General features: G+C 54.1%; 1 protein-coding gene across 1 annotated transcript in view; it reads right to left on the minus strand.

Annotated features, from left to right (window-relative positions):
- Positions 1-23,693, minus strand: part of Sdk2 (sidekick cell adhesion molecule 2) — a 277,422-nt gene that overhangs the window by 145,937 nt on the left and 107,792 nt on the right. Inside the window, exon 2 of the mRNA XM_012514498.2 lies at positions 1,631-1,790. Within this exon, the coding sequence (XP_012369952.2) occupies positions 1,631-1,790 (160 nt within the window). The remainder of the gene's footprint in view (positions 1-1,630; positions 1,791-23,693) is intronic.

A 23,693-nucleotide genomic window follows, 5' to 3' on the forward strand; every position in this document is an offset into this window, starting at 1 on the left:
CTTCCTCCGCGAGAGGCAGGGTAGTGCATGGAAGGGAAATCCAGCTCTGCAGTCAGCCCAGCAATCTGACCTGGGTGAATCCTTGGACTTCAAGTTTCATTTGCTCATCTGTAAAATGGGGAAAATATCTGTGCCTGCTCACGGGACGGTTGGCAGGACGCAATGTCCTAAGCACTGGACACACATCAGAACGCTGACCTTATAAACTGTTTTCACTGAGCGAGATTGTCATCTGTACCATCACCACCAGTTGGATGCTGACCACTTCCTCCAGGGACAAGAGCTGACTGCTCTCAAGTGTGGCCTCTCCTGTTGGTGAGTAAGCCTGATGCTGGAGCTCAGCTGGGCTCTGCCGCTGTGTGGTGCCCACCCTTGTGCCCTGGCAGTGCAGGGCACCAAACGGTCAGCTCTGAGTCAGATACGGAACAGACTCTTCTCCTGCTGGACCTTGCCTCAGCTTCTTTCCCGAAGTCAAGGGCAGGCCAGGAGGCTCCGGCTCCACTTATCTGCATGTGAGGCCATCTTCCAGGTCTTGGTGTCCCATTCAAGCAAGTCTCCCACCCAAATGGATGCAGGGGCTCTTCAGAGCCTGTCACTGGCCCCAGGGATGCCAGGCAGTGGTCAGGAGCAGTTCTGGACCCTTAACTGAAGACTATACCAGGGGCTGCTTTAGGAGCCCCTTCTTGGGTTTCCTCATTGGACACTAGAGCCCAGGGCAGCCAGTATGGAGGACCTCTGGTTTCCTGGTCCAGGTTACCCCACACAGGAGGGAAGGATGCTAAATCCTGCTCTGGTCTCTCTTGCTCCTCCTTGGCCAATGAGCCCATACTACATCAGCTGACCCAACCCTAGGTTAGGGCAGAAGGGACCTGGGGCTCAAGTTACTCCCCAAATCTGGCCTCCTTGTTTCCTAAAGGGAAGGATGGTTGCCTGGGAAGGACAGGTCTTCCAGCAGTTAAACCCTTCCTCTCATTTGCATTCCTGTCCCTGGAGGCAGATTTGTATCAACATCCCCAGGGCAAGACAATCTTGTTTCCCCAGCAAAACCGATTATGCACATCAGGCCTGGGGATTAATCACCAGGCATAGGGGTGGAAGCCAAGAATAAAGGCAGAGATGGGAAGATAAGAGTAGGAGGGAGGGAGCACAGGGCCAGGAGAAGCCTAGGGGCCTGGCAGGGCTGGGGTGTGGGCTGCTGGGCTCACTGCTAGCAGCAAACCTGCCCCCACTAAGACGGGTTTCTGCTTAAACCCGGTTGGGGACATTTTCCATGTCCTTCCAGAATGGTGCCCCAGAGAAGATCTCTCCTCCCGCACTCACCCTACGCTGCTGTGTGCCCCACTCCTCCATGGTACCCGGGCCTGTCTCTCAGAGGTCCTTAAGACAGCAGGGCTCTTCTCAGGAGTGAATGAGGAAGGGGCTCTGGCCAAAGCCACAAATGCTGACAGTGAGCCATGCCCCCATCTACCATTGTATGGGGAACCCTCAGGCCCCCAGACAGTGTCCTCTGCTGGGGCTAGCAGGGTGGGCTATGTTACCCCTGCTTCCCAGGAGCATTGGACGGCAAACCAGGGACCACCCAAGCCCACAACCTGATGTGCCCCCAGGACAGTGAGGTGTTGTAACTCGCCTGTACTCCAGGGAGAACTTGGTCAGCTCCCGGTTGTTGTGGAGCCACTTGAATTCCAGCGGCCAGCTGCCCTCGGCCATGCACGTGAGCACCAGACGGTTCCCTTCCAGGTGCACCTGTGTCCGCACAGGCTCCGTCTTGAAATATGGGGACACATCATCTGCAGGAAACAAGGACACAGCACCATGGGTCAGTGCCCGCTTAGCTACAGGGCTCAGCTCATTTAGCACCCCAGACAGGCGGAGCAGGTGCAGCCAGGTAGCCTGCTCGAGGCCTTGTGGCGGGAAGGACTTGACCTTGGGTCAGTACAGTCAGTCTTCACTAGGGTCCTTATCTACCTCCTAGCCCCCTGCCTTCCTCTACTGCAGATACACCAAGCTTGCTGCCTTTGCTGCCCCCTACTATGTCACTCAGAGAACAAAGCAGTGGGTTCACACAGCTGCAGGTGACAGCAGGTCCCTATGCTGCTCACCAGGGCTAGGGAAGTCCTTGGAGGCACCAAGGGCAGAGTTTGCTCAGTGGATCTTTGCACCACCAGGCCACTTGCTTCTGCCATCTGAGGCCCCAGCCAGCCTGCCTTAGCCTCCCTATCCTATCCATACCAGGCCAGCTTCCTGGGAGAGGAAGTGCTGCCGCTTGGGCTGGGGGCATGGTGTCAAGAGGCAGCTGCGTCTCTCCGCAGGGTCCTCTGAACCCTCCAACCTGGTTCAGGCCTGCAGGTCATGAGCCCCATGGCCCCTCCACATGGACAGCACACTCTGGTCCTGGACTTCAAGGGACCACTCTGGCTAGCAGCTTCGGGTGGAAGGGGAGCCTCTGCCCCTCTGGCTAGGAGGAGACAAGGCGGAAGTGGAAGTAGACGTGGGAGACAAAGGAAGGATGAGGAGGTGGAGGAAGGAGGAGAAGAGCTCTGTGCTGTACCCTGAGACACTGCCTTCCCCAGGTGGGACCCGGCTGGATGGGGAGCCAGCGTCAGGTGATGACGTCAACAAAGACGACAGCACCGGCCAGTTCTGGTTGATCTAGGGGCTCTGCCCTATGCCCCTTTAATCCCCATGGCAACCCCGGCCTCCAAGGATGATGATCCATATTGTAGAGGGCACAGTGAAGCCTGTGCACATGTGTGTGCTAGCGCACGTGTGTGTGTGTGTGTGTGTGGAGAGAGAGAGAGAGAGCGAGAGAGAGAGAGAGAGAGAGAGAGAGAGAGAGAGAGAGAGAGAATGAATCCTGCCCAAGGTTATGCACCTGGAGAAAGGAGAAAAGCCCTAAACTCTTGACTGGCCCCTCAGTGGGATGAGCGGGGAGGGAGAATGAGGACAAAGCCCTGTACCTTGCACCTGATGGCTTCAGGGAGTGTGGTCCACAGTGCACCCCTCAACAGCTCACCCAGGGATCCCTCAGTGTGTACTGCGGACCTGCCACATGGTGGCTAAGTGGTGGACTGGGGATGTGGTCCAGGCATCCTGGATCCCCACTCTCAGATCCACGAGGGATGCCGTGGGCCCTGGGGTCCTAATCTCCAGGCTCGTGCTCGTCACCCATCTGTTCACTCCGCTGCCTCCCAGGTATGTGCACGTGTGTGCACGGGTGGCGGTGGGAAGCATTTTCTCTACTGAGTCTCAGTCTCTCCATCAGTGGACACACGGGAGCCGTAGCTGCAGTACGGACTGCCTGCGATGGAGGCTGAGGTGCGGGTCTCGGGCCTGCCTCGGCACGCACGTTCTGCAAACAGTCATGTTGTCCCGGAGTCTAAGATGTGGGCCCCGTGGCCGGGAGGGTGCATCACCCCTGCATCACCTTTCCTGCTGGTGGGTGCCCGGCGAGCCCACCTGGCATTCTTCTTTTGGACTAAGAGAATGAACCAGAGGAACAGGAGGAAGGGGCGTGCGGCAGCAGGGGTGACTTGGGGTGGCTGAAGCACGCTGTCCTGCCGAGGCTGAGCTCAGGCACCCTGCACCCTGCCTTCCTCTCAGCCTTGGCCCTAACAGGCAGCAGCATCTGTGAGATAAAGTTCAGGTCTCAACTGGGTGTGCTTTTGGGCCCAGCCAACTGGCCCTGGGCCGGAGCACCCCAAATTGTGGACCCCAAGGCTCCATCCTATGAGTGCATAACTTGTGACACTCTGGGGTGCTCCTCCTTAAATTCCCACACGGTGACCAACCCAGGCCTGAGGATGGCTCAGAGTGGGCGAGGCCCCCTTGCCTGCCCCCACACCCCCTGCAGCACCCCGTCCAACTGGTGTTCCTTGAGCTGCACGTTCCCCACTGCTTCCTCTTCCTCACACACAGTTCTCTTCTGCTCTTAACAGCTGCCGCATGCACAGATCGGCCTGCAAAATGGTCAGAAAGGAGCTCGAACAGACTGTGGGTTCAGAGGAGTGGCCAGCGTCCCTGGGCCTGTGCCTTCAGGTCCTGGTGCCCCTGTGACCTGGCGCTTGAGGCTGCAGGCACCTGTCTGCCAAGGAAAGCAACCGCCTTGCCTCGCCGCCCTCCAGGCAGCCAGCACTGCTCCCAGCGTAACAAATGGGCACATTCTCACTTCAAAGGCGCATTCATTTTCTCCAGCAGCTTTCAAGAGCCCTTTGAATTGCGTTCTTAAAAACCCTCTGTTCATGGCTGTCATCCCTCGTTTGTTTTAAAACAATAACATGCCCAGCCCCCGAGTGATTAAATCCCTTCCTTCCATGTAAGGCTGACTCAGAGAGCCACAACTGTCAGGGGTGTGTGTGTGTGTGTATGCCTGGGTGTGTAGGCACACACACACACACACACTGTGCCTGGACACCCTCGCCTCTGTGAGCCTGCTCGCAGGCAGTTTGCTCCCAGGTCTGCATTTCCCGGCTGCTTCATCCCCTGGCCTGAGCGTGGGCAGCCTGGAAGAATGACTTATGCTTAGATGGGCAATTCTTGAGGCTGCTGGAGATAGTGGCTGAAGGGAAGGAGAGCGGAGGGAGACCTGCTGGGTACCAGGACCCCTGCTGGGTGCTCTCAGCCATCCCCATCTCTCCCTCACCCCCCCCACTCCAAGACAGCACAAAAGAGACCAGGATCCCTTCCTCAGTCCCCCAGAGGGGAGATCACCCCTTCCTGTGATGCCCTCTGCCCTCTGGATACCAAGATTACATAGGGGGATTGGGCTGCGTGATGTGGGAGGGCGAATGGATGACAGTGGGGGCAACAGTGCTTGTGTGGGCATTTGCTGTTGTCTATGTGTCCCTGTGTGTATCCGTGGCTGTCACTGCATGTCCCTGTGTGCATCCGTGTTTGCGCATGTCAGGGTTGCGAATGTACAGGATGGTACACACTATGGACCTCAGGGCACTTCCCTAACCTCTGCACCCCATTTTCCTTAGGTGTGAGGCGGGGATATCATTGCTAGAGGATCGCACGGATTCATAAAGTATGTGGAGCACAGCCTGGTTACTATTGTTCAGAAATGCAGACGGGCAGATTGCTCCGGAGAGACCATACCCTGGTACCTGGCGCCGGCACCTCTGCGCCGTTTCTGTACTAGGATGGTGCAGGACACATGTGCACAACTGCACATGCCCGCCTCGCCGGCCACTGTTAGGGGTTAGAGCAAAAATGTTCCCAAGAGGCTCACAATTTTATGGGGGAGGGGGGATGGGGTGCTAACGTTATCGGTGGATTAATCCATTGGTGTCTTCACAGCTAAATGTGCCGTCAGCAGGAGAGCCCGGGCAGGGGAAGCAGCTCACTGGAGCACAACCTGGAAGGGCACATCATTGTCCCAGCCCTTCTGTTCTCTTTTTCTGGCCCTTTCCCTTCTCTTCCTCCTTCCTGGACACTGTGAGGTATGCAGCTTTCTATTACCCAGCTGCCTCTGCGTTGGAGCTAGCTAACCATGGACTGAAGCCTTGGAACCATGAGCCACGGTGGACATACTCTCCTTAAATCCTGCGTGTCAGGATTTCCCCAGAAACAAAACGCTGACCTATACGGTTACCCTTATCCACTCAGTGCGAAGAGGAGAACTGTAGGTAGAAACTTTTATTACAGAAAGATAACATTCAATTAAACTTCTTATTTTGCAAACACACAGATTTGTGTGTGTGTGTGTGTGTGTGTGCGTGCGTGCGTGCGTGTGTGTGTGTGTGTATGTGTGTGTGTGTGTGATACCACGGATCAAACTCAGGACCTTCTGCTTGCCAGGCAGGACATTTTGTTTTTAACCAGACAAAGTGATTAAAAAGTTTATTTAACTTTCAGCTGGAACTGCCATCTTCCAGTAATTTGCCAAAATGACCAACACAAAGGGCAAGAGGAGTGGAACCCGGTGTATGTTCTCTAGGCTTTTCAGAAAACATGAGTTGTTCCTTTGGCTGCCCACATGGTGGATCTACAGAAAAGGTGATGCTGTAGATGTCAAGGGAAGGATACTGTGCTAAAAGGAATGCCTCACAAGTATTACCACAGCAAAACAGGAAGAGTCGACAGTGTTACCCAGCATGCTGTTGGCATTGTTGTAAACAAGCAAGTTAAGGGCAAGATACTTGCCAAGAGGATTAATGTGCATAGTGAGCACATTAAACACTCAAAGAGTACTGAAGCGCATCGAGGAAAATGATCAGAAAGAGATGGATGCCAAAGAAAAAGGTACCTGGGTTCAGCTGAAGTGCCAGCCTGCCCCGCCCAGAGAAGCGCACTTTGGGAGAACCGATGAGAGGGAGCCTGAGTTGTTGGAACCTCTTCCCTGTGAGCTCATGGCATAAGCTGGGGATGGAGCTCTGCTGTTAAGCACCTCAAGCCAAGTGTTCTAGGTCCCATGTAAAAGTAAAAAATCTTTCTGTGTTCTAAGGATGACTTTCTTAGTTGAACAGGCATGTGTTGCCTTTTTACCTCAGAAATATTCAGAGCAGGTTTTAATCATACCCGGTAGTTGTGTTTAGTCTTTGCGCTTTAGTGTTCTTATTGCTGAAAGATGCTGCTGAGGTCTTGTAAAGGTGGATACCCAGATGCCCAAATATTTGTGAAATAGTTATACTGGCTTGAAGATCCTGTAAATCACCATGGAGAAAAGATGTATCACAATAAATGGAAGTCCTTTCAGTTAAACAAATGGAGGTCCATTTCAGTTAAATAAATTGTTTAAAGCACTGAAAAAAAATGTTTACTTAAAAGTAAAAGCACAAAAGACTAACCAAGAAAATTTTTTAAATGAATGGTCATGGGGGAAGCTAGCACCTGATACGGAAATATCTTATAAAGCTGCAATAATTAAAACAACGTGGTCTTTATGTGTAGAACAACTATGGGACTATCTAGGAGGTTAGAAATGATTTGAATAGATATGGGGATTCTTAATACATTATGAAAATGGAATTTCAGTGTGGAAAAGATCAATTATTCAACAAATGGTTTTGGAACAGCCAGGGAGCCATTTGGGACTAAAAAATAAAGAATCTCTTCCTCACACTTTACCTCAAAATAAATGCTAGCAGGATCAGTGTTTTAAACATGAAAATTAAATTCTAAAAGAACTAGAAAAAAATCATGGAAATTTAAAAATATACGATCCTGGCAGGGCAGAATACCAGCCAAGTACTTTCTAAGTACTATGTGAACTGCAGACGGTTGGGAGACAGATTGATGCCTTCAATGAGGAGAAAATTCTGCATGGGTAGAGACGGAAAAGTCTCAAGGCACCAAGAAATGACAAATGACAAACTGGGGGGAAGATATTTGCAACTCTTATCATAGGCAAAGAGCTAATTTTCCTGATATAAAAATGTTTCTACAAATCAATAAGGGAAAGACGAACAAACCAATAGAAAAATGGGCAAAGGATATGAACAGTTCAGAGAGGAAAATCACAGATGACTGTGGAATACATGTGGAGCTGCTCAGGCTCCTGATAAGGGAAGCTCAGCGCGATAACATTTTTTTTGCCTCTCGTTTCAGCCAAGATGTAGAAGTGCGATACCAAGCCTGGCTGCCTGCAGAGACAGGCATGCTGGTACGCAGCCCCTGGGATAGCAGCTTGGTATGTCATCGACAGAGGGCAACTTGGCAATTCCATCAAAGCCCAAAATGCGCCCACCACCTGGTTCCCCAGCTCCTCAAGGCAGTCCCCATCCTCGGAGGCAAGTGGGGAACAGCAACATCTCAGACCCGGATGAATACAGACAGCAGAAGTTTGGAGACTACCTTGAATGTTTGTCACGAGGGCGCTGGCTAAGTAAACAAGTATAACTCCAACAATAGAGCTTGCCATAGCAGCAAAAAATCTTTGAGAACTACTGTACTCTCAAGCCACAAATGTGGGGTGCAGAATCCGCTACCACTTGTATAGAAACCTCCCCCCATATAAAACACTCACAGGCTTTTGCTAGGGAAAGATATTCTTGGGAGAACAGGGTCATCGCATGCTTGGGTTGGAGGGGAACTTTACTTTATACCTTTACGTCATTTTTCTGTCATGGTCTGCAGGCATGAATTACTTGTGGACGATCAGACGTGTGCATTCATGTGCAATCAGGCACATGTGTGTGCAGGGTAGTCAGCCGTGGGTAGCTCTTCAGGGGTCAGCGGAGAGGACAGGTCTTCTGTGTATGATTCGGGGTTGTCACTTGGCTTGGGGGGATCCCTGACCACCACAGCATGGGACCCTCGAAGGAAGAGTCACCTCCAGAGGCAGGCGAGAGGCCTTAGTCCAGGGCTTCCCACTCATTTCCTGCAGCAGGTCAGGGGGCTCCCCGATCACCATTTTCCCTTGAGATGCCCACTAAATGCTGTCATTGTCACTGTGAGATTCCAGGCTCTGGGTTCAATAACCCCATACAGAAGCTAAGCTCCACTCAGACTTTTTCCCTTGCTGCGGCCCCTTGCAAAATAATGTCATTTTTCTCCAGAGTAGCCAGGGTGCTGCTATCTCACCCTCTAAGGGAATGGACTTTCCAGCCAGCCCTGGGAACCACACCTCCCACGGAGCCACTTCCTCAGGAGGAAGAGGGGAGGAGACCTCTGCCAGCTCCTCACTGGTGGAACATCCATCTCCCCCTGCCCCCGAGTGAGCTCCAAGGGGCACCGTGCAGATTCTTTTCCCAGCCCTGAAACCTCCCCACCCCTCTCCCAGGTCTGACAGCTCAGCCAACCGAGCACCCCTGGGGATGGGCAGAGGCTGGGTTCTCTAGATCTGCAAGCTTTGCTCCTGGTCTTGGCACCACCATCTCTGACCTGAACTGACCTCCACGGCCTCCGAAGGGCGACCTGCACACCCAAGGCCTGGCTGACCTTGGACCAAGGGAGCAGGTGCTGGGCAAGCCTCCCCACCAGACCCCACTGCCCCTTAAACTTCTACTCCTGCTGCCTTTGTCCCACTGTCCTGATGGAACTTTCTATCTGCGCGGTACTTACACCCACAGCCTCAGGGAAGCATCACAGACCTTCTCAAGACAGGGACTGTCAGGTCTCCACTTTATACAGGAGAAAATCAGAGCTCAGAAAAGCTTCCGTACTTAGAGTCAGCCACAGACACAATGCAGGCCACATGGATCCAGAGCTCTAGGTCTTTCGATTGCAGGTACAGGACTTCTTCCACGGCTGCCTGACCTTTCATATCCCCACCTGCAGCTACAGCTTGGGGGTGCTGAGGGGTAGGGCGTAGGGGGTGGTGGGTGATGTCTCTCTGGCAATGATTTTGAAGCAACAGCAGGAATCATGTAGCATGTCTCCTCCACCTTGTAGCGTCAAGGCCCAGCTGCAGATCTGAACTGAGGGTGACCAGGTATTCTGGGTAGGGATGAGTTGGCTGGAGGACAGCGGAGCAGAGCATTCCAGGAGGGGCTGGCCCCTGAAGTGGGGGTCCTGGGGTGGCTGCTAAGGTGCAGATAGAGGGGCCTGGGGATGAAGGAGGTCAGATAGCACTGGCGCAGGTGGAGGTTTGGGGCTACTTAGTGCAAGAGGTTGGTCCTCCCACTTACATCCCCAAGAACCACCCTTTCCATGGGTCTGGCTTTTAGGTGCAAGGATAAGAAGGTAAATGGGTTCTAGTCTTGAGTTCTATGCTAACTCGAGCCTGACACAGAATAACTTCACCTGCTGAACCTCATCTGCACCTGTCTGATCAGTGAGATGGAGGGAAACCCTCCCCCAGAGGCTGCTGGGAAGCTTGAACGCCCCCCATGTGTGTGTGAAGCTGGGGCCACAGTGCTTGCCATCGCAAGGGTGCCTATGCCATGTCATTAAAGCTTCTGGGGATGATGCAGTGGGGAGCAGCAGGCTGTTGTCATCTGGCACCCACTTGTTGCTGCTCAGAACCGTCCCTTTTAGGGACTCAGAATCCTGGAAGGCCCCCCTCTCAACTGTCAAGTTCAGCTCCCTGTAGGCTGCTCTGAGCTAGATCAGGAACTGAGTCCTGGACAGAGCGCTCATAAGGCTGCCGGAGAGGCTCAGGACTGGGGTGGGGACAGCTAGGGCCTCTGGACATTTACACACATCTTCGTGGATTTGTCTGACAAGGATGGGGCTCTTATAGGTCCCTCTGCCACCAACATCTCAGTGGGGGATGGGACTCAGCCTGGGTGGCTTCATAGGTAGGGGCTGTAGGTCTAGGAGGAGCCTTCCAGGGCCCTGCCAGCTTCTGTCCACAAGCAGAATGCTTGGGGTGCATGCAGCAGGGTGCATGAATGTGTTTTCTCGAGGGGACCCAGGACTCTCCACTCTTCTCATCTCCATCCCTGGCATGCCTGCCTGCACCCTACTACCCCAGCTCCTCTCCCCTTCTCCCCACTGCGTTCCCACAAATAAGATGCTAATTCATGCCCCTTCCCTGCCTCCCTGCCTCCTGGCAGATGCCTGGCCCCACTCAACCTGGTGCCGCCTGCATGCCAAGTACTTCATTAGCCAGGAAAGAAAGCTCTCACCCTCCTTAATCTAATCCTCGCCAGTGACCTTCAGGAGCCAGCACCTTCCGACTCTGGGGCCCGGGGAAGGTGCAACAATCAATTATGCCTCGGCCTCCACAGCTGCTGCTGAATGAATTTCTCGCTCAGAAAAGCGTGTTCAAAAAGCATCTAATGGAACAGATCATCAATTTGTTTGAATACACATCTAATCTGATTAGGGGGGCCTGGCCACCAGGGCAGCCAGCGCAAGGGAGGCTTCAGATAGCTCTGGGGAATCGGGGGGCATTGGGGCCTAGGCTGGGGAGGAGGGGTGTGCAGCTGGCCCCACCACCCAGCCTTCCTTGGGTTGGCTCCTTGGACATTCAGCCAAGAAGTTACAGGGACTGACTCATGTGGGTGCCTGAGGTGCTTGGCTGGGGCTCCTGTCTGTCGGCACCTGGCACTATGAGCCTGGGTGAAGGAAGTGCTCAGAAAAGAGTGTGGTGAATGAGGGACAAGACCTGGTGACATGGTGAGGCTTACGAAGTTGCTAAAAAAGTCAGTAAGGGCACAGGATGTTCATGAAGTCATCTCCAGAAGGAGGCTAGCTGATGCGTGAACTGGGTTGAAACCTTCGAATGAATGGGGCCTTGTGTGGAAACAGGATGGCTGCGGAGGTAACCAGTGAAGCTGAAGTCATCCTGCAGCAGTACGGGGCCTTGCACGAGGTGTGGGCTTTCCAAGAGGAGAGGAAGCACAAGGACAGGGGCACGCAGGGAGAGGGAGGCCGTGAGAAGACAGACATGGAGGCCCGAGTCTGGTGTCCACAAGTCCAGGAGCGCCAGGGCCTCTGGGAGTCAGCAAGAGTAGGGAAGAGGCAGGAAGCAGCTCCCTCTAGCCTTCTGATGGAGCATGGCTGTGCTGTCACCTTGATCTCAGGCTCCTGGTCCTCAGAACTGTGACAGAGTAAGCTGCAAGCCACCCAGCTTGCAGCATTTATCATAGCAGCCCTAGAAACTCCCATGAGGCCTCATGGGAATTTATGTCCCCTATTCCATGAAACAGAAGAGAGAGAGTCCTGGAAAAGCCAGAGTCCTGCTCCTGAGGCACCATGCCACCATGTTGCAGGACTTTTGCTCATGAGATTCTCTTTTCCTGGGAGCCCTTTCTTTCCTTTTTTGCTGGGAAAACACAGTGGCTCCACCATACTGTAGTCCCTGCCCGGCGTCTCTTACAGCTCGGAGGCTGTGTCCTCCTGAACGCTTCTCCTGGTGTCCTCCCTGGGCCCTTGGTCTCTGGAGGATGCCTTATTCACTCAGGATGTGCAGCACAGCTGCATGTGCGACAGCTTACACTCATGTGTCCCTTACAAGCGGGCGGCCTGGGGTGCCCTGACCTCCTCAGCCCCAGAGTGGGGTGCTTGAATTCATGCAGGACAGCCCAGCCCCATGGAGCAAAGTGCCCAGCGAACTGCAGCAGAACTTGATCGGTGCTTCCTTCTTGGGGTTAGTCTGGCTGTCTGGGGTCTCTACGTTCCCACTCAGATCTGTCACTGTAAGACCTAGGAGCTGCATGGGTGATGTCCCTGTTGGATCCTGATGAAACAATGCAGGCTAAAGTCCAGGAGGTCTGGCACTGTCTGGGCATCTCTCCCTAACTTTGCACCTCAGGCTCTTCTCCTGAAGAATGGGATAATAACTGTGCCTACCTCACAGGCCTGGGGAGGGCCAGGGCTTGGACTAATGTCCTGTGCAGAGATAGAACCCATGAAAAGGGGGTCACTGTTATTCCTCATCTCTGCATGGCATCACCCCTGCAAACCCCACCTCCTAGCCAGGACCCCCTAGCCAGGGCCTCCCACTTGGACCCGCACAGCCCAGCCTTGCACAGAGCAAAGATGGTTCTCATTTGTGATGAGTTTATTTTGCAACCTAATGGGAGAAAGGAGCCCTTTCTTACACCGCAGTCAGAGGGTTCAGAGATTAAACGTATGCCATTGATTAGAATGGTTTTTGCCTGATAGTGCTATTCTCATTTTAGTGTATTCAGATTCATTTGCGATGTAAAAATGGTGATAATAACATCTTCACCAACTCCCGAAATTCCTCTGAAGCCTGACGGTGCTGCATGGGCCATACCAGGCAGGGCAGCATGCTCGGAGCAATTCTCAAGGTTTACAGCTGCGAACTCAGAGCCCCACAAATCGGTGAAGGCTAGCTTGGGGCCGGGGCAGCTGCCTGGCTGGATCTGGAGTCTCTCTGGGGACTTGTCACAACCTCTGCCCCTGTCATTCTTCTGCCACTACCCTGAAGGTACCTTGCAGGTGAGGTCTGTCACCACACAGCCACCATTCCTCTGCACATCTCCGTGGCCCACTGCCTTCCATCTAGTGACAGAGAGATACTGGCCTCCCACAGGACTGGGGGACCCAGAAAAGGGACTCAGTGGCCCAGGGGTGTTTTTGACAGCCCACAGACTAGGACTCAAAGAGTTCACCCCCTCGGCTGCTGCTGTTGCCACCAGATAAAGGACACAGAAGGCAGAGCCACAGGAATGGACCAGTGGTCCCAGAGCCTGGTTTGCACACTGGCTGACCTATTCTTTCTCTTGCCCACCCTGGGAGAAGGGCCGCCGTCCAACCGGGTACAGCAGTGAGGGGAAGACCAGAGCTAGGGGAGATGACTGATTTAACCCTAGCAGTGGATTCTATGTGTGGACAGAAGAGCTGAGCCACGCCATGGGCATCTTTAGGCTTGGCCTCTCTACACTTAGAGGGTAGCCAGTCTCATTCCAGTAGCATCTCCTCTCTGCCCCTTTTCTGGAATCAGGTGGGGCAGCCCAGTCCCGGGAGCAGGGACACAGGGGGTGTTTGCTGTCGGGCTGGAGATCCTGAGCCTCCTCACCTACTCCTCCCAGACACCCCGAAGGGCATTATGATCCCTGTCTCTTTATTTCTGTCATCTGAAGCTCAGAGCACAGAGGAGCAGGCCACACACAACAGCCTGCACGCGAGGCTCTGTTCTCCCCTTGGGTGTGGCTGGGTTTGGATCCCAGGAAAGGAGACAGTGCTGGGCCCTGGAGGAAGGAAAACAAAGCTCGAGACGCCGTCTCCATGCAGAGGTTGAAAGATGGAACCTGCCGCTGGAGAAGAACACACATCCATCAGGCTGGTGACCCTGCTGTACCGGTGCTTTGTGGCGTGTAACAAAGACTGCGGAGCAGAAAATTGGAGTTCAATTTGCCGTCCATCCCGCACGCAGCGCTGAGCCCATTCCAGTCCCTGGCAGGCACCTCTGCGCTTTATCATAAATAATAACACCATGCAGCTCTATGGCCCTTTTCTCAGCTATGGTTCCTGAGCAATTTACAAGCTGGATTATACACAGAGGCCTGAACATGCCTCTCGTGGCCACATGCAGCCCCTCCCTGGCCATTCGCAGGGCCCACTTCCTGGCCTGTTATCCCAGGGTCACTGATCCAGGGGGCTGTGCCCGAGCTGAAGGGCAGCAGGTTTCATGCATCCACAAGATGCTAGCCCCAGGCCAGTGACAACTGACTACTTTGCTGGCCTCTTTTGCTGGGGCCAGGAAAGTCCCCAGGCCTAGCAGCCTCCTGCTCCATGCGGAACTGAGTCCAGGGGCCACAGCCTCTCTCTCTCCTCTTGGTAGGAAAGAAGTCCTGGGCCTCCTGCCCTCCGATCAGTAGTGTCCTTCTCTCTCCACAAGGACCCCCACTGCCCCCTCTGCGCTTCATGGGGTGCTGTGGGGGCCCAGTAGCAGTGAGGCACCTTGGCCTATTCCCTTGGGGTCATCCCATGGCTGTCACAGACACCAAAGCTTAGGGTGCTGGTGTTCCACACACTGCCCACAGAGCTACTGGGAAGGAGGTCCATGGGGAAGACAGAGGTAGGGGCTCAAGCAGATCATGCAGGGGCTTCTTTGCAGCCTCACCCCTTTCCTGCCATTGGGTGTAACTCAGGTCACTGACTGTGCGAGGCCATTTACATGATATACCCTGATCGGAAGTCTACGGAGACAGAAACATCACACTGAACTACATACCCAGCCCTTTTATTTTATTTCATTTTGACACAGGGTCTCCCTAAATTGCTAAGTCACCCAGGCTGAGCTGGAACTTGGGATCCTCCTGCCTCAGCTTCAAAGACTGCAAGGATGATAGGTACATCCAGCACACTCAGCTACCACCCAAGTTTCCTGAGCCAGTCTCCTGGCTGGCAGCTGGGGGTTGATCCTGGCTGAGTTTTGTTAGGATTCAAGGCCATGGGGCAGAACAAAAAGGCAGGCTCACTAGGCCTGGCCTAGGGCTTGGTGGGCAAGGGCCATGTGAGACCCACTCCTTGCCTCAGGCACATTCTCTTGTTCATGCTACACAAAGCACTGCTGGGTGGGAGTCCCCCCCCCCCCCAGGTCTCGTCTTCCAGAGAGGGGCACTGAGGCTTGCAGAGGTGACGTCTTCCATCTGTGGCTGCAGAGTGAGTTAGTTTTCTTATTCCTTTCAAAAACCTGGTGTCACCCGAGGCCAAATCAGAGCAACTCTGGGAACAGGAGCCCCAGAATTTGTCCTAGCAGAACTCAGAGAGCGAGAGGAAGGATTGTCCCAAATACTCCGTGCCCTGGTGGCAGGTGGCTTTTCTGGGCAGCAGCCTGGTCTGCCTGCTTAGGGAAGCAGAAAGAATTTACAGAGTGGAGCCTGGAAGTGGGGGAACAGAGGACAGGGCAGGCCCCCTGTTGCAGGCGGCAGCATTCGTTACCCTGGCCAAGAAGCCAGCTGATGCTCTGAGGCTTGCCTCTTGGCTGGCTTTGCTGCTTTGACATTAAAGGTGGCTAGATCCGAGGTTTCAGAGGAAGCCTGTGGTGTCTGATCCCTGCCAGATCCTGTGACCTGGATGGTCACATAGCCGGAGTGGCCAGCCACACCTTCTCCACCCAGCAGCTCTTTCTCCCCTCACTCAATACCATGTCCCCAGATTCAATCAAGGGACCCCAGCCCTCTCAGGAAGAGCCTGGTGCAGAATCCTGTACGTGGGAAAATGAAACAGAGACATAGAGAGTCTCACATCGACAGAGCAGCCCCATCCTCCATCAGGAGAATCGTCATGGGGTGCAGTGGCTCACACAGAGATGGGGCTCGAGGTTTTGCCTCTGGGTCTCAGCCCCTCCAGCAGCTGGGGTGAGGGAAGCAGCAGCAGCTGAGCTGGACATCTGTGAGCCCACAGTGCTCTCAGCTGCCACAGCCCCTGTGCTTCTCAGGGCTCGGCATTTCCGAAACTCATCCAGCCCATCACCTCTGGTTGGCAGATGGAGAAGCCGAGGCAGGGAGCTGCAAGAGGACTTGAGCTCGGATACTCTGATGCATCATCCTGCCTCCCTTGGAGGCTCTTGATGTCATTTTTTCCACCTACAAAATGGGCATCAGAGTCTGACAGACATCCACTGTCCATCCATCCATCCATCCTTTCTTCTTTTCCGCCTCTTCTCCCTCCTTCCCTTCCCTCCCTCCTTCCCTCCCTCTCTCCCTCCCTTCCTTCCTTCTCTTTTCGACACTGAGTTTCTCTATGCAGTCCAGGCTGGCCTTGAACTCACAGTGATCTTCCTGCGTCAGCCTCTACAGTGTTGGGATCATAGGTGGGCACAACCACGCCTGGCCGCTGTCCTCTTCTGAGTCCCGGTTTGCAGCTGGTGCTCCTGAGCATGGAGGACAGCCGCAGAGGGTCCCTTTCCTCCAGAGATGCCTCAGCTTTCTCAGACAGAGACGCTGGTGCTGCTGATGTCTATCATGGACCGCCGGTGGCTGAACTGTGTCCTTTAGAAAGATACCAAACTAACCTCAGGGACCTGGAACTGCGACTTTATTTGGAAGCAGTCTTTGCAGATGTAATCAAGTTAAGAAGTGGTTGCTGGGGTGGAGGATGAATCCAGGATGATTGACAGAGAGAAAAATCCAGGGGAGGAGAAGGTCACGTGACAAGGGACACAGAGACTGGCATGATGCAGCCACGGCCCCAACGGTCACCATCGCCAAGGATGGCACAGTATCAGAGACCAGAAGAGCCAAGGAGATCCTCCGTGGCAGACCGCCAGCCCCTGCTGCCACCTGGATTTTAGCCTCCTGCCCTCCAGATCTGGGAGACGGGAGATTTCTACTCTTTCCAGGCACCCAGTGTGTAGTGTGTGCTTAGGGCAGCCCTGGGAAACTGACCTACTTTCTAGTGCTGGAAACACCAAGCCAACTTGGAGTGATGCTACTTCCTTCTTCTATGGCTTCCTTGGTGCTCTCCCAGCAGAAGTGATGTCCCCTGCCCCGAGCATCCTCATGTTTCCATGACCACAGTGCAGCCCTGTCCTGCTCCTGGACCATGTTCCCCTGCCCCCCGACTTGGGCTGTTAGGGGTCTTTTTGGTATCTTGGTCACTGGTATAGCTTCTTTCCCAGAGTAGAAACTCAGTAAATAATGAGTGGAGGAATTTGCTTCCCAGGGCCTGGTGATGCATCCTAACTCGTCTCCTTATCCATTGCTTCCCACCCTCTCTGGTCACTTGGTACACAGGCCCCACCTCTCCCTCACTGTGCCCCGGTCACACCATGTCAGCTAACCTACAGCGGGCCCTGAGCTCAGCTAATTATGACTGACGCATGCCTCATGGCAGGGAGCCCACGGCGGCGGGACTGGCATGTTGGCAGGAGGTACTGGTGTGATGGATGGCCCTGCATCATGGGCCATTTCCAATTCATTCCCCAGAAGCCGGGCCTTTCTGGGAAGGAGAGAAGCGGGTCCTCCAGTCCCTGCTCACGCACACGTGGTCCCTTGCTCTCTGTCTTCTTCCTGCTTCCCAGAACCTAAGTCCTGCCCTGCCCTTCATGGGGGGAGGCATCTGGCTCGGGAAGCGAATGAGGCATTCCTGTGCTCCCCCTCTCTGTCAGTCATCCCTGTCCAGAGAGAGTGATGTGGGCATTGCACACTGCCTGTCCCCTCTTGGATGGGCTGGCAGCAAGGCTCTCAGCCACAGTCCCATCTTGTCGGGGGCCTCTGTCTGTGGCCAAGACAGCTCAGCGGCTTTAGGCTATAGGACTGTCCCATTGTACAGATGAGAACAACGATCCTCAGAGAAAAGCAGTAGCAGAGCCCAAGCAGCACAGATGGCCAGTGTGGGCTCCAGGGTGGACACGCAGTACTGTCTGTCTCCAAAGCTCATGTTCTTGCCACTAAAAGGGACAAGGCAACAAAGCCACCTCTGGGCTCTCTGTCTGCCATCAAACATGAAGCCTGACAATGCCCTGATGAGGGCTCTGCTTCTTCTAGCTGCTTCCATGTGGTTTTTAAGGGCACAAGCTGGCCCAGGGTCACTTGGGAAAGGCCAGGCCAGGAGCCCAGGAGGGCCAAACCATTACCTTCTTGGCGTGACTGGTGCTGGGGTAGAGAGATCCATGTCCTTCGCTGGGCCTCATCCCCCTGTAGGTCACAACCAGCTCAGTCCTGCTAGCCCTCCCAGGCACATGACAGATGGCACTTGACAGAGAAGCCAGGAGCAGTGTGTCTTTTCACAGTACCACAGGCCCCACGAGAACAGATGGGAGAGGCAGCCCCAGAAGTGGCCTTGTGCGCCAAGTCAGCAGGACCCTAGAGACCTCTGCTCCCTGCCCAGCCTGGCCTCGGCCCCTGAGACAGGAGGGCAGGCTGCAGGCTCTGGTTTGGCAGGGGACAACCCCAGTGTAGGAAAGGGAGAGTTTACAGGAAGGCTACAAGTTACCGGAAAGGACAATAAATTAATATAATGGGGCTGTTTGGCTGGTGACAAGGGATAAAACATGTGGTCCAAAAAAGCCCCGCATGAGACTGTCAACAGGATGAATGAGAAGGTGGGATGGAGAAGCGGAGCAAGTGGGGCGGGGGCTCGCAGGGAGGCCGAGGCCGAGATGGCCTGGTGGCTGTCCTCCAGGGCCCTGCCACCCTCCTTCAGGCCCCTGCAAGAGCCACTCCCCATCTTGGAACTTGCCACCCTCTGCTTTCACTGGCTTCCACACAGCTCCGTGCCTTGCTCCTAGATTCTCAGGGATCTTGGTGCGGAAGGGCACAGCGTATCCTCTATCCATTCACTCCCTCATGGCCCGCACAGCTCTTTCAGCAAGTGCTGTCTGAGTACTTCCTGTGTGCCCGGAGACCTCACAGTGTGCAAACAGGACACTGCAGCCCTCAGGGGCTCTCAGGCAAATGGGGACAGCACTTGACACTGGAGGACTACAGCCAGGCACACCTTTCTGGTCAGCAAGGCCGTCAAGGAACGTGTCCGTAAGCAGAGTTCTGAAGGGAAAGCAGGGTATGAGCCAGGCCAGGAGGTCAGGAAGACCTGCAGGCAGGGGGAACCATGAGAGGCTGATGGCCCTGGTATTTGGGCATGGCAGGATTAGAGGGTACGAGAGTGGAGTGTTCCTGGGAGGACAAGATGGGGCTGGCAAAGTGGCTAGCAAGGCAGTCTGGGTAGGGAGAAGAGGGTCCAAGTTCAGCATGACCCTGGAAACCCTATTACTTCTTCCAGCTCAGTTCCTCACTGGAGCAGAGGAGGAGCGGAGGAATCGTAGCTGCCTTCAGGAGGAAGTGCAGGTTCGGCTTCTAGCATAGCTTCTAGATTGTGAACGAATGGGTGGTGAATAGAGCATTTACAAACCACACTAAGAGGCTTGTAGAGCATCTTGGGAGCAGTGGGGAGACCACAGAGATCTAGATGTATACACTGAGGGCTCATTGAAGTGGCAACCCAGGTCCCCCACCTGCTGAGGCCTCCATCTCTGTATGCCCCCACCCCCTGATCTCCGAGGAGAATTCAACCCATTCACAGAGGAGATGAGGAATCGGGGACAGTTCAGAGTGACCTTTGGTGAGGACAGAAAGAGGGCCCCCTGCTTCTTAGCAGAGGGCGCCTCAGGGGCATGACTTGTCTGATGGGCCGTTGGTGCACGGCACACACCAGCCGTGGGCGGCTCTGGGAACACAAAGAGGCAGAAGCCGCGGCCAGCTGGTTGCAGAGATAGGATTCACGCTGGCTACGGAGTGGGGAGATGGGACCAGCAGGCAGCACAGGGCCACCCAGGATTGGCAGGGCAGTCAGGGCAGCTCCACAAAGGGGTGATGCTGCATGAGTCATCTGCTCGTTGATTAAATGGGAAGCAGGAGGATGCAGTATACAAGTGCATTTAGCTTAGCGTCTACCAGGGCACAGAGGTGCAAGAGACTGCAAGAGCAAAGGTGTATGCGAGGGCTGTGGGGACACGCAACACATAACGGACACCTCCCCACATGGTGACATTTAAGCCAGGGCTGTAGCCAGGCAAAGAACAGGCGCACAGGACTCAGAGCAGAGAGGGAAGAATGGGTCAGAGTCTGAGGGGACAGATGGCCTGGCCCATTCACACCCTGGTCAGAGCTGGAAGGGAGTCCTTATGGCTGGGGCCTCAGTAGAGAAGGGAAGGAGAAAGGGGGATGGGGCTGGGCAGGGCGGAGGCAGGAACCCTGCACTCAGGCTTCTGAGTGAGTCGTGTCCAGGGTCAGGGCTCCAGCCAAAGACCATGGAAGCCAGGGAGGAGATGGACGCTTGTCTTAACTCCCTCCTGCCGCAGCGCAGGACAGGCTGGTGGGGCAGAAGGAGGTAAGAGAGGACGCCGAGAGTTGGGAGGAGCCCAGGGAGGGCAGAGTTGATCTCACAGAGGGAAACAGGAGCTTTCAAAGCTTGGCTTTCTTTTCAGTCATTTGGGGAAAATATTTCCTTGTACAGAAAAAGATGATGCCGAGGACTGAACCGGTGGCTTCGCTGGACCCTGGTATGGACAGTGACAAGCATCATGGGGCTTCGTGCTGCTCCAGAGGGAGAAATGAGAAGGTGTGTTGTTAAGGCTGAAGTGTTGGGATGTCAGCTGGTACCACAATAATGGTAAAAAGCTGAGCTGATCAGTTGCTAAAGAGGGAAGGTTTACCTGAGCTCTGTTGTGAAGTTTGGGAGGTCAGGCGGCCCTGTCACTATCTGCCCCACAGTAAAGGCAATAGCACATGATGGTAGGAGTGCGCAGTGGAGCAAAACCACCCCTCCCCCCATGGTCGGGAAGTGACAGGAGAGGAGGCCCTCACTCGGATCTGGCCAAGTCTTTGGCTCTTGCTGCGCCTAGGGACAGCTGCCATCTTGCCAAGACCTGGGCAAGCAGGAGGCTGCTAGCCTTGTGTTCTCCCCAGCGCTCCATCCCGCTGCCAGCCCTGTTGATGCCGACAGCACAGGGTGGCCCTCTCGTGCAGTGATCCATCTCTCTGTGGTCAATTGCTCAAGCTAACTTTACTCCCCAAAGGTCAAAGCTTTATTTCTGGGTGAGAAGAAGGGAGAGCAGAGTCCTCCTGGCCAGCCCGTCACAGATAACTGATGGGCCAATCAATACATCTACTACCCTTTGGACCACAGCACTGACATGGGTGGGAAGAACCAGGAAAGCAGCCTCGTCCACCATCTCTGCCTTTTTCGGTGTCCCTGGACTTGACTTGCACTGACTTCTAAGGCTCCTGTTGGCGACTCTCACGGGCCTTCTACCCGTTCCCATCTTGATCCTCTTGCCTGAGTCCTCTTCTATAATTTTAATCATTTGGGCCTCCTGCAAACACTTCCTTGTGTGGATTTTGCTCTCTTTTCAGTCACTTAGAGGAAGGATTCCCTTATCCAGAAGGGAAGATGGCCTGTCTGCTTCTTAGTACAGAAGAAAGATGGTTCTGTGGAACAGGGAGGTTGTTATGGTTTGTGTCTAGTTGTCCCCCCAAAGCCTCATGCAGTCATGGGGTGAGGACTTCTAGAGTTTGTGTTAACTCATGATCCCCTGGGATTATGTGTGATCCAAGGCTGGGATTATGGGTCTTAGTACTGCTGGGATTACCCATAGGTGGGTAAGTACTGGGAAGTACCCATAGGTGTGAGTACTTCCCCTACCCTGGGGCAGGTAATTTGCATTACAATGTAAGGTGGGAAGAGAGGCTAGCTGCTTGAGCTGCTGCTACCCCTCCCTTGCTCTCTTGCTCTTTGCCCCCACCATGAAAGGTTGCTTTCTGCTCTGTGCTGCTCTGCGTTGGACCCAGCTGAGTATGGACTGAAACCTCCAGTAACTGTGAGCTAAATAAACCTTTCCTTCCTTCATTTTGAGTGTCAGGTATTTGTCCCAGCAACGAGAGAAGAGTAACTAAGACAGAGGTGGTTTAGCTTGCAGCAAAAAGCATTTCTGAGAAGGAACCAGGGAGCCTGGCCATGAGTAACAAGGATGCAGGCTTCTAAGGTGCAGCAGGGAGGGGGAGAGACCAGGCTGGAGGGCTGAGAAACAGACAGGCTTGGGCCTGTCCCTACCAGAGTGAGCTGGGAAACTTTGGGCAGTCAACCTAGTGTCTTTGTGCCTTGATTTTCACACTTATAAACAGGGGAGGTAGCACCAGCACGGAGAGTGGGAAAAGAAGCAGACAGGCCAGGCAGGAAAGCTGGCACAGGGAGCTTGGATCGGAGCCGAGTTGGGTCAGGGTAGGGGCTGCACTGGGCTCTCCCAAACTCATGTCTACCTGGCACCTCAGAATGTGCTTGGAAATAGGGTCTTGGCGGGTGCAATTAACTAAGACAAAGTCACACCAGGCTAAGATAGGCCTTAAACTCCATGAGTGTCTTTATGAGAAGGTCACGAAAGGATGCAGACACACGGGGAGAAGACCACATGGGGACGGATGCGGGACTGATGAGGCACGTGTAGGTCAGAAACATCAGCTTGTAGCAAGTCCTGGAAGCCAAGTGGGAAGCACAAGAGGGGTTTTGCCATAGCGATTGCTGCAGGGTACTCAGCTTCTGTGCTCCAGAGCTGTAAGATAACATCTTGCTGTTCTCCAAGCCATGCAGTTTATGGCAATCTGCTGCAGCAGCCACAGGAAACAAACACAGCTGGTAATAAGGTGGTGGGCAAGATGACTCTTCCATCCTGGCTCCATTCCCTGCGGCCCGCTGCAGCCAAGCGAAGTTTTACGTGGATGTGGGACAGCGGAACCAAACGGGCCTTCCCCATCCTGCTTCCTAGTTGTACTAAACCTTCAAGTGGGAGGAACACCAAGGTTCCTTATCCCTCTTGCTTCATCCCTTGTACCCATCTGTGATGTTCCTTTCCCTAGGATCCATGGAATAGCATCAGCCTTGCAAGGAGATGAAGGGGTTGTAAGCTGGGCTGAGCCTGAGCAGGACTGGGGCCTTGAGCTGGTTGGGTGGAAGATGTAGTAGCACATGGCACCACCCTATGCCTGCTGTGACTCAAGTCTTGCTCCCAAGCTTGCTATAGCTTTCCCCCCGTAAATCTTCACAAGTGTCAGGCCCCCATGCTATGGTTTGAATAGGGTCTGTCCCCCTGCAATTCATGTTGGAGTTAAATCCCCATGGTGGGGTATTAAGAGGGTGGAAAATCAACTCAATGGTAGTGTTTAGAGGTGGAAGCTTTGGGAGAGAATTAGGATCGGAGAAGGTCATTGGTGGGAAAGCCTTCACAGCTGCATCCCCGTGGATTGATCGGAAGGAGCGAGACCAAAAGCCGCACATATGTACACACACACTCTACATCCTGCTGTGGGAGTCCCGTACACATTTGAGACTCTGCCAACAAGTAGGCCACCCCCAGATGTGGCCTCTTCTAGGTCCACCCCCCATCCTTTCCTGCTTTGGTCTCTTTCTTCCTCGGGCTCTGAAATGCTGGAGTTTCCAGCTTTGTGTGCTGAAGGTTCCCCCTCCCACCGTTTTCCCTTGAAGAGAACATCCCCTGTTCTGGTTTCACCTACCAGATGCTCATTTCTCCCAGATTTTTAATTCTAATTTCCTGCCCGAACAAGTCAATGGTATTTTGACAAGCTCTGTGTCCAAAAGTTTAAAATGTCCAAAGCTGAGCTCAGGTCTTTGCGAATGTGTGGAGCCCCTTGACTCCCTAATATAGTTAGTGGCCCTGTTGGCTCAGTCACCCAAGCCAGAAACAGCAGTGGCTTTTTTCTTCCTTCTCCTCTCCCCACCCCTAACCTTGATCACCCACTTTCTAGCCAGGCCATGAGCCTGCTGCAACACGTGATGCCAATTCTAGCCCTAAAACTTGGTATGGCACCCAGCCCACAGTGGGCAGTCATGAAATAGTTTTTGAACTAATACACTAAGCCTTCCACATTTGCCTC

Source organism: Octodon degus, unplaced genomic scaffold (genome assembly GCF_000260255.1).
Source record: "Octodon degus isolate 3935 unplaced genomic scaffold, OctDeg1.0 scaffold00033, whole genome shotgun sequence".
In the NCBI taxonomy this organism is placed as follows: Eukaryota; Metazoa; Chordata; class Mammalia; order Rodentia; family Octodontidae; genus Octodon; species Octodon degus.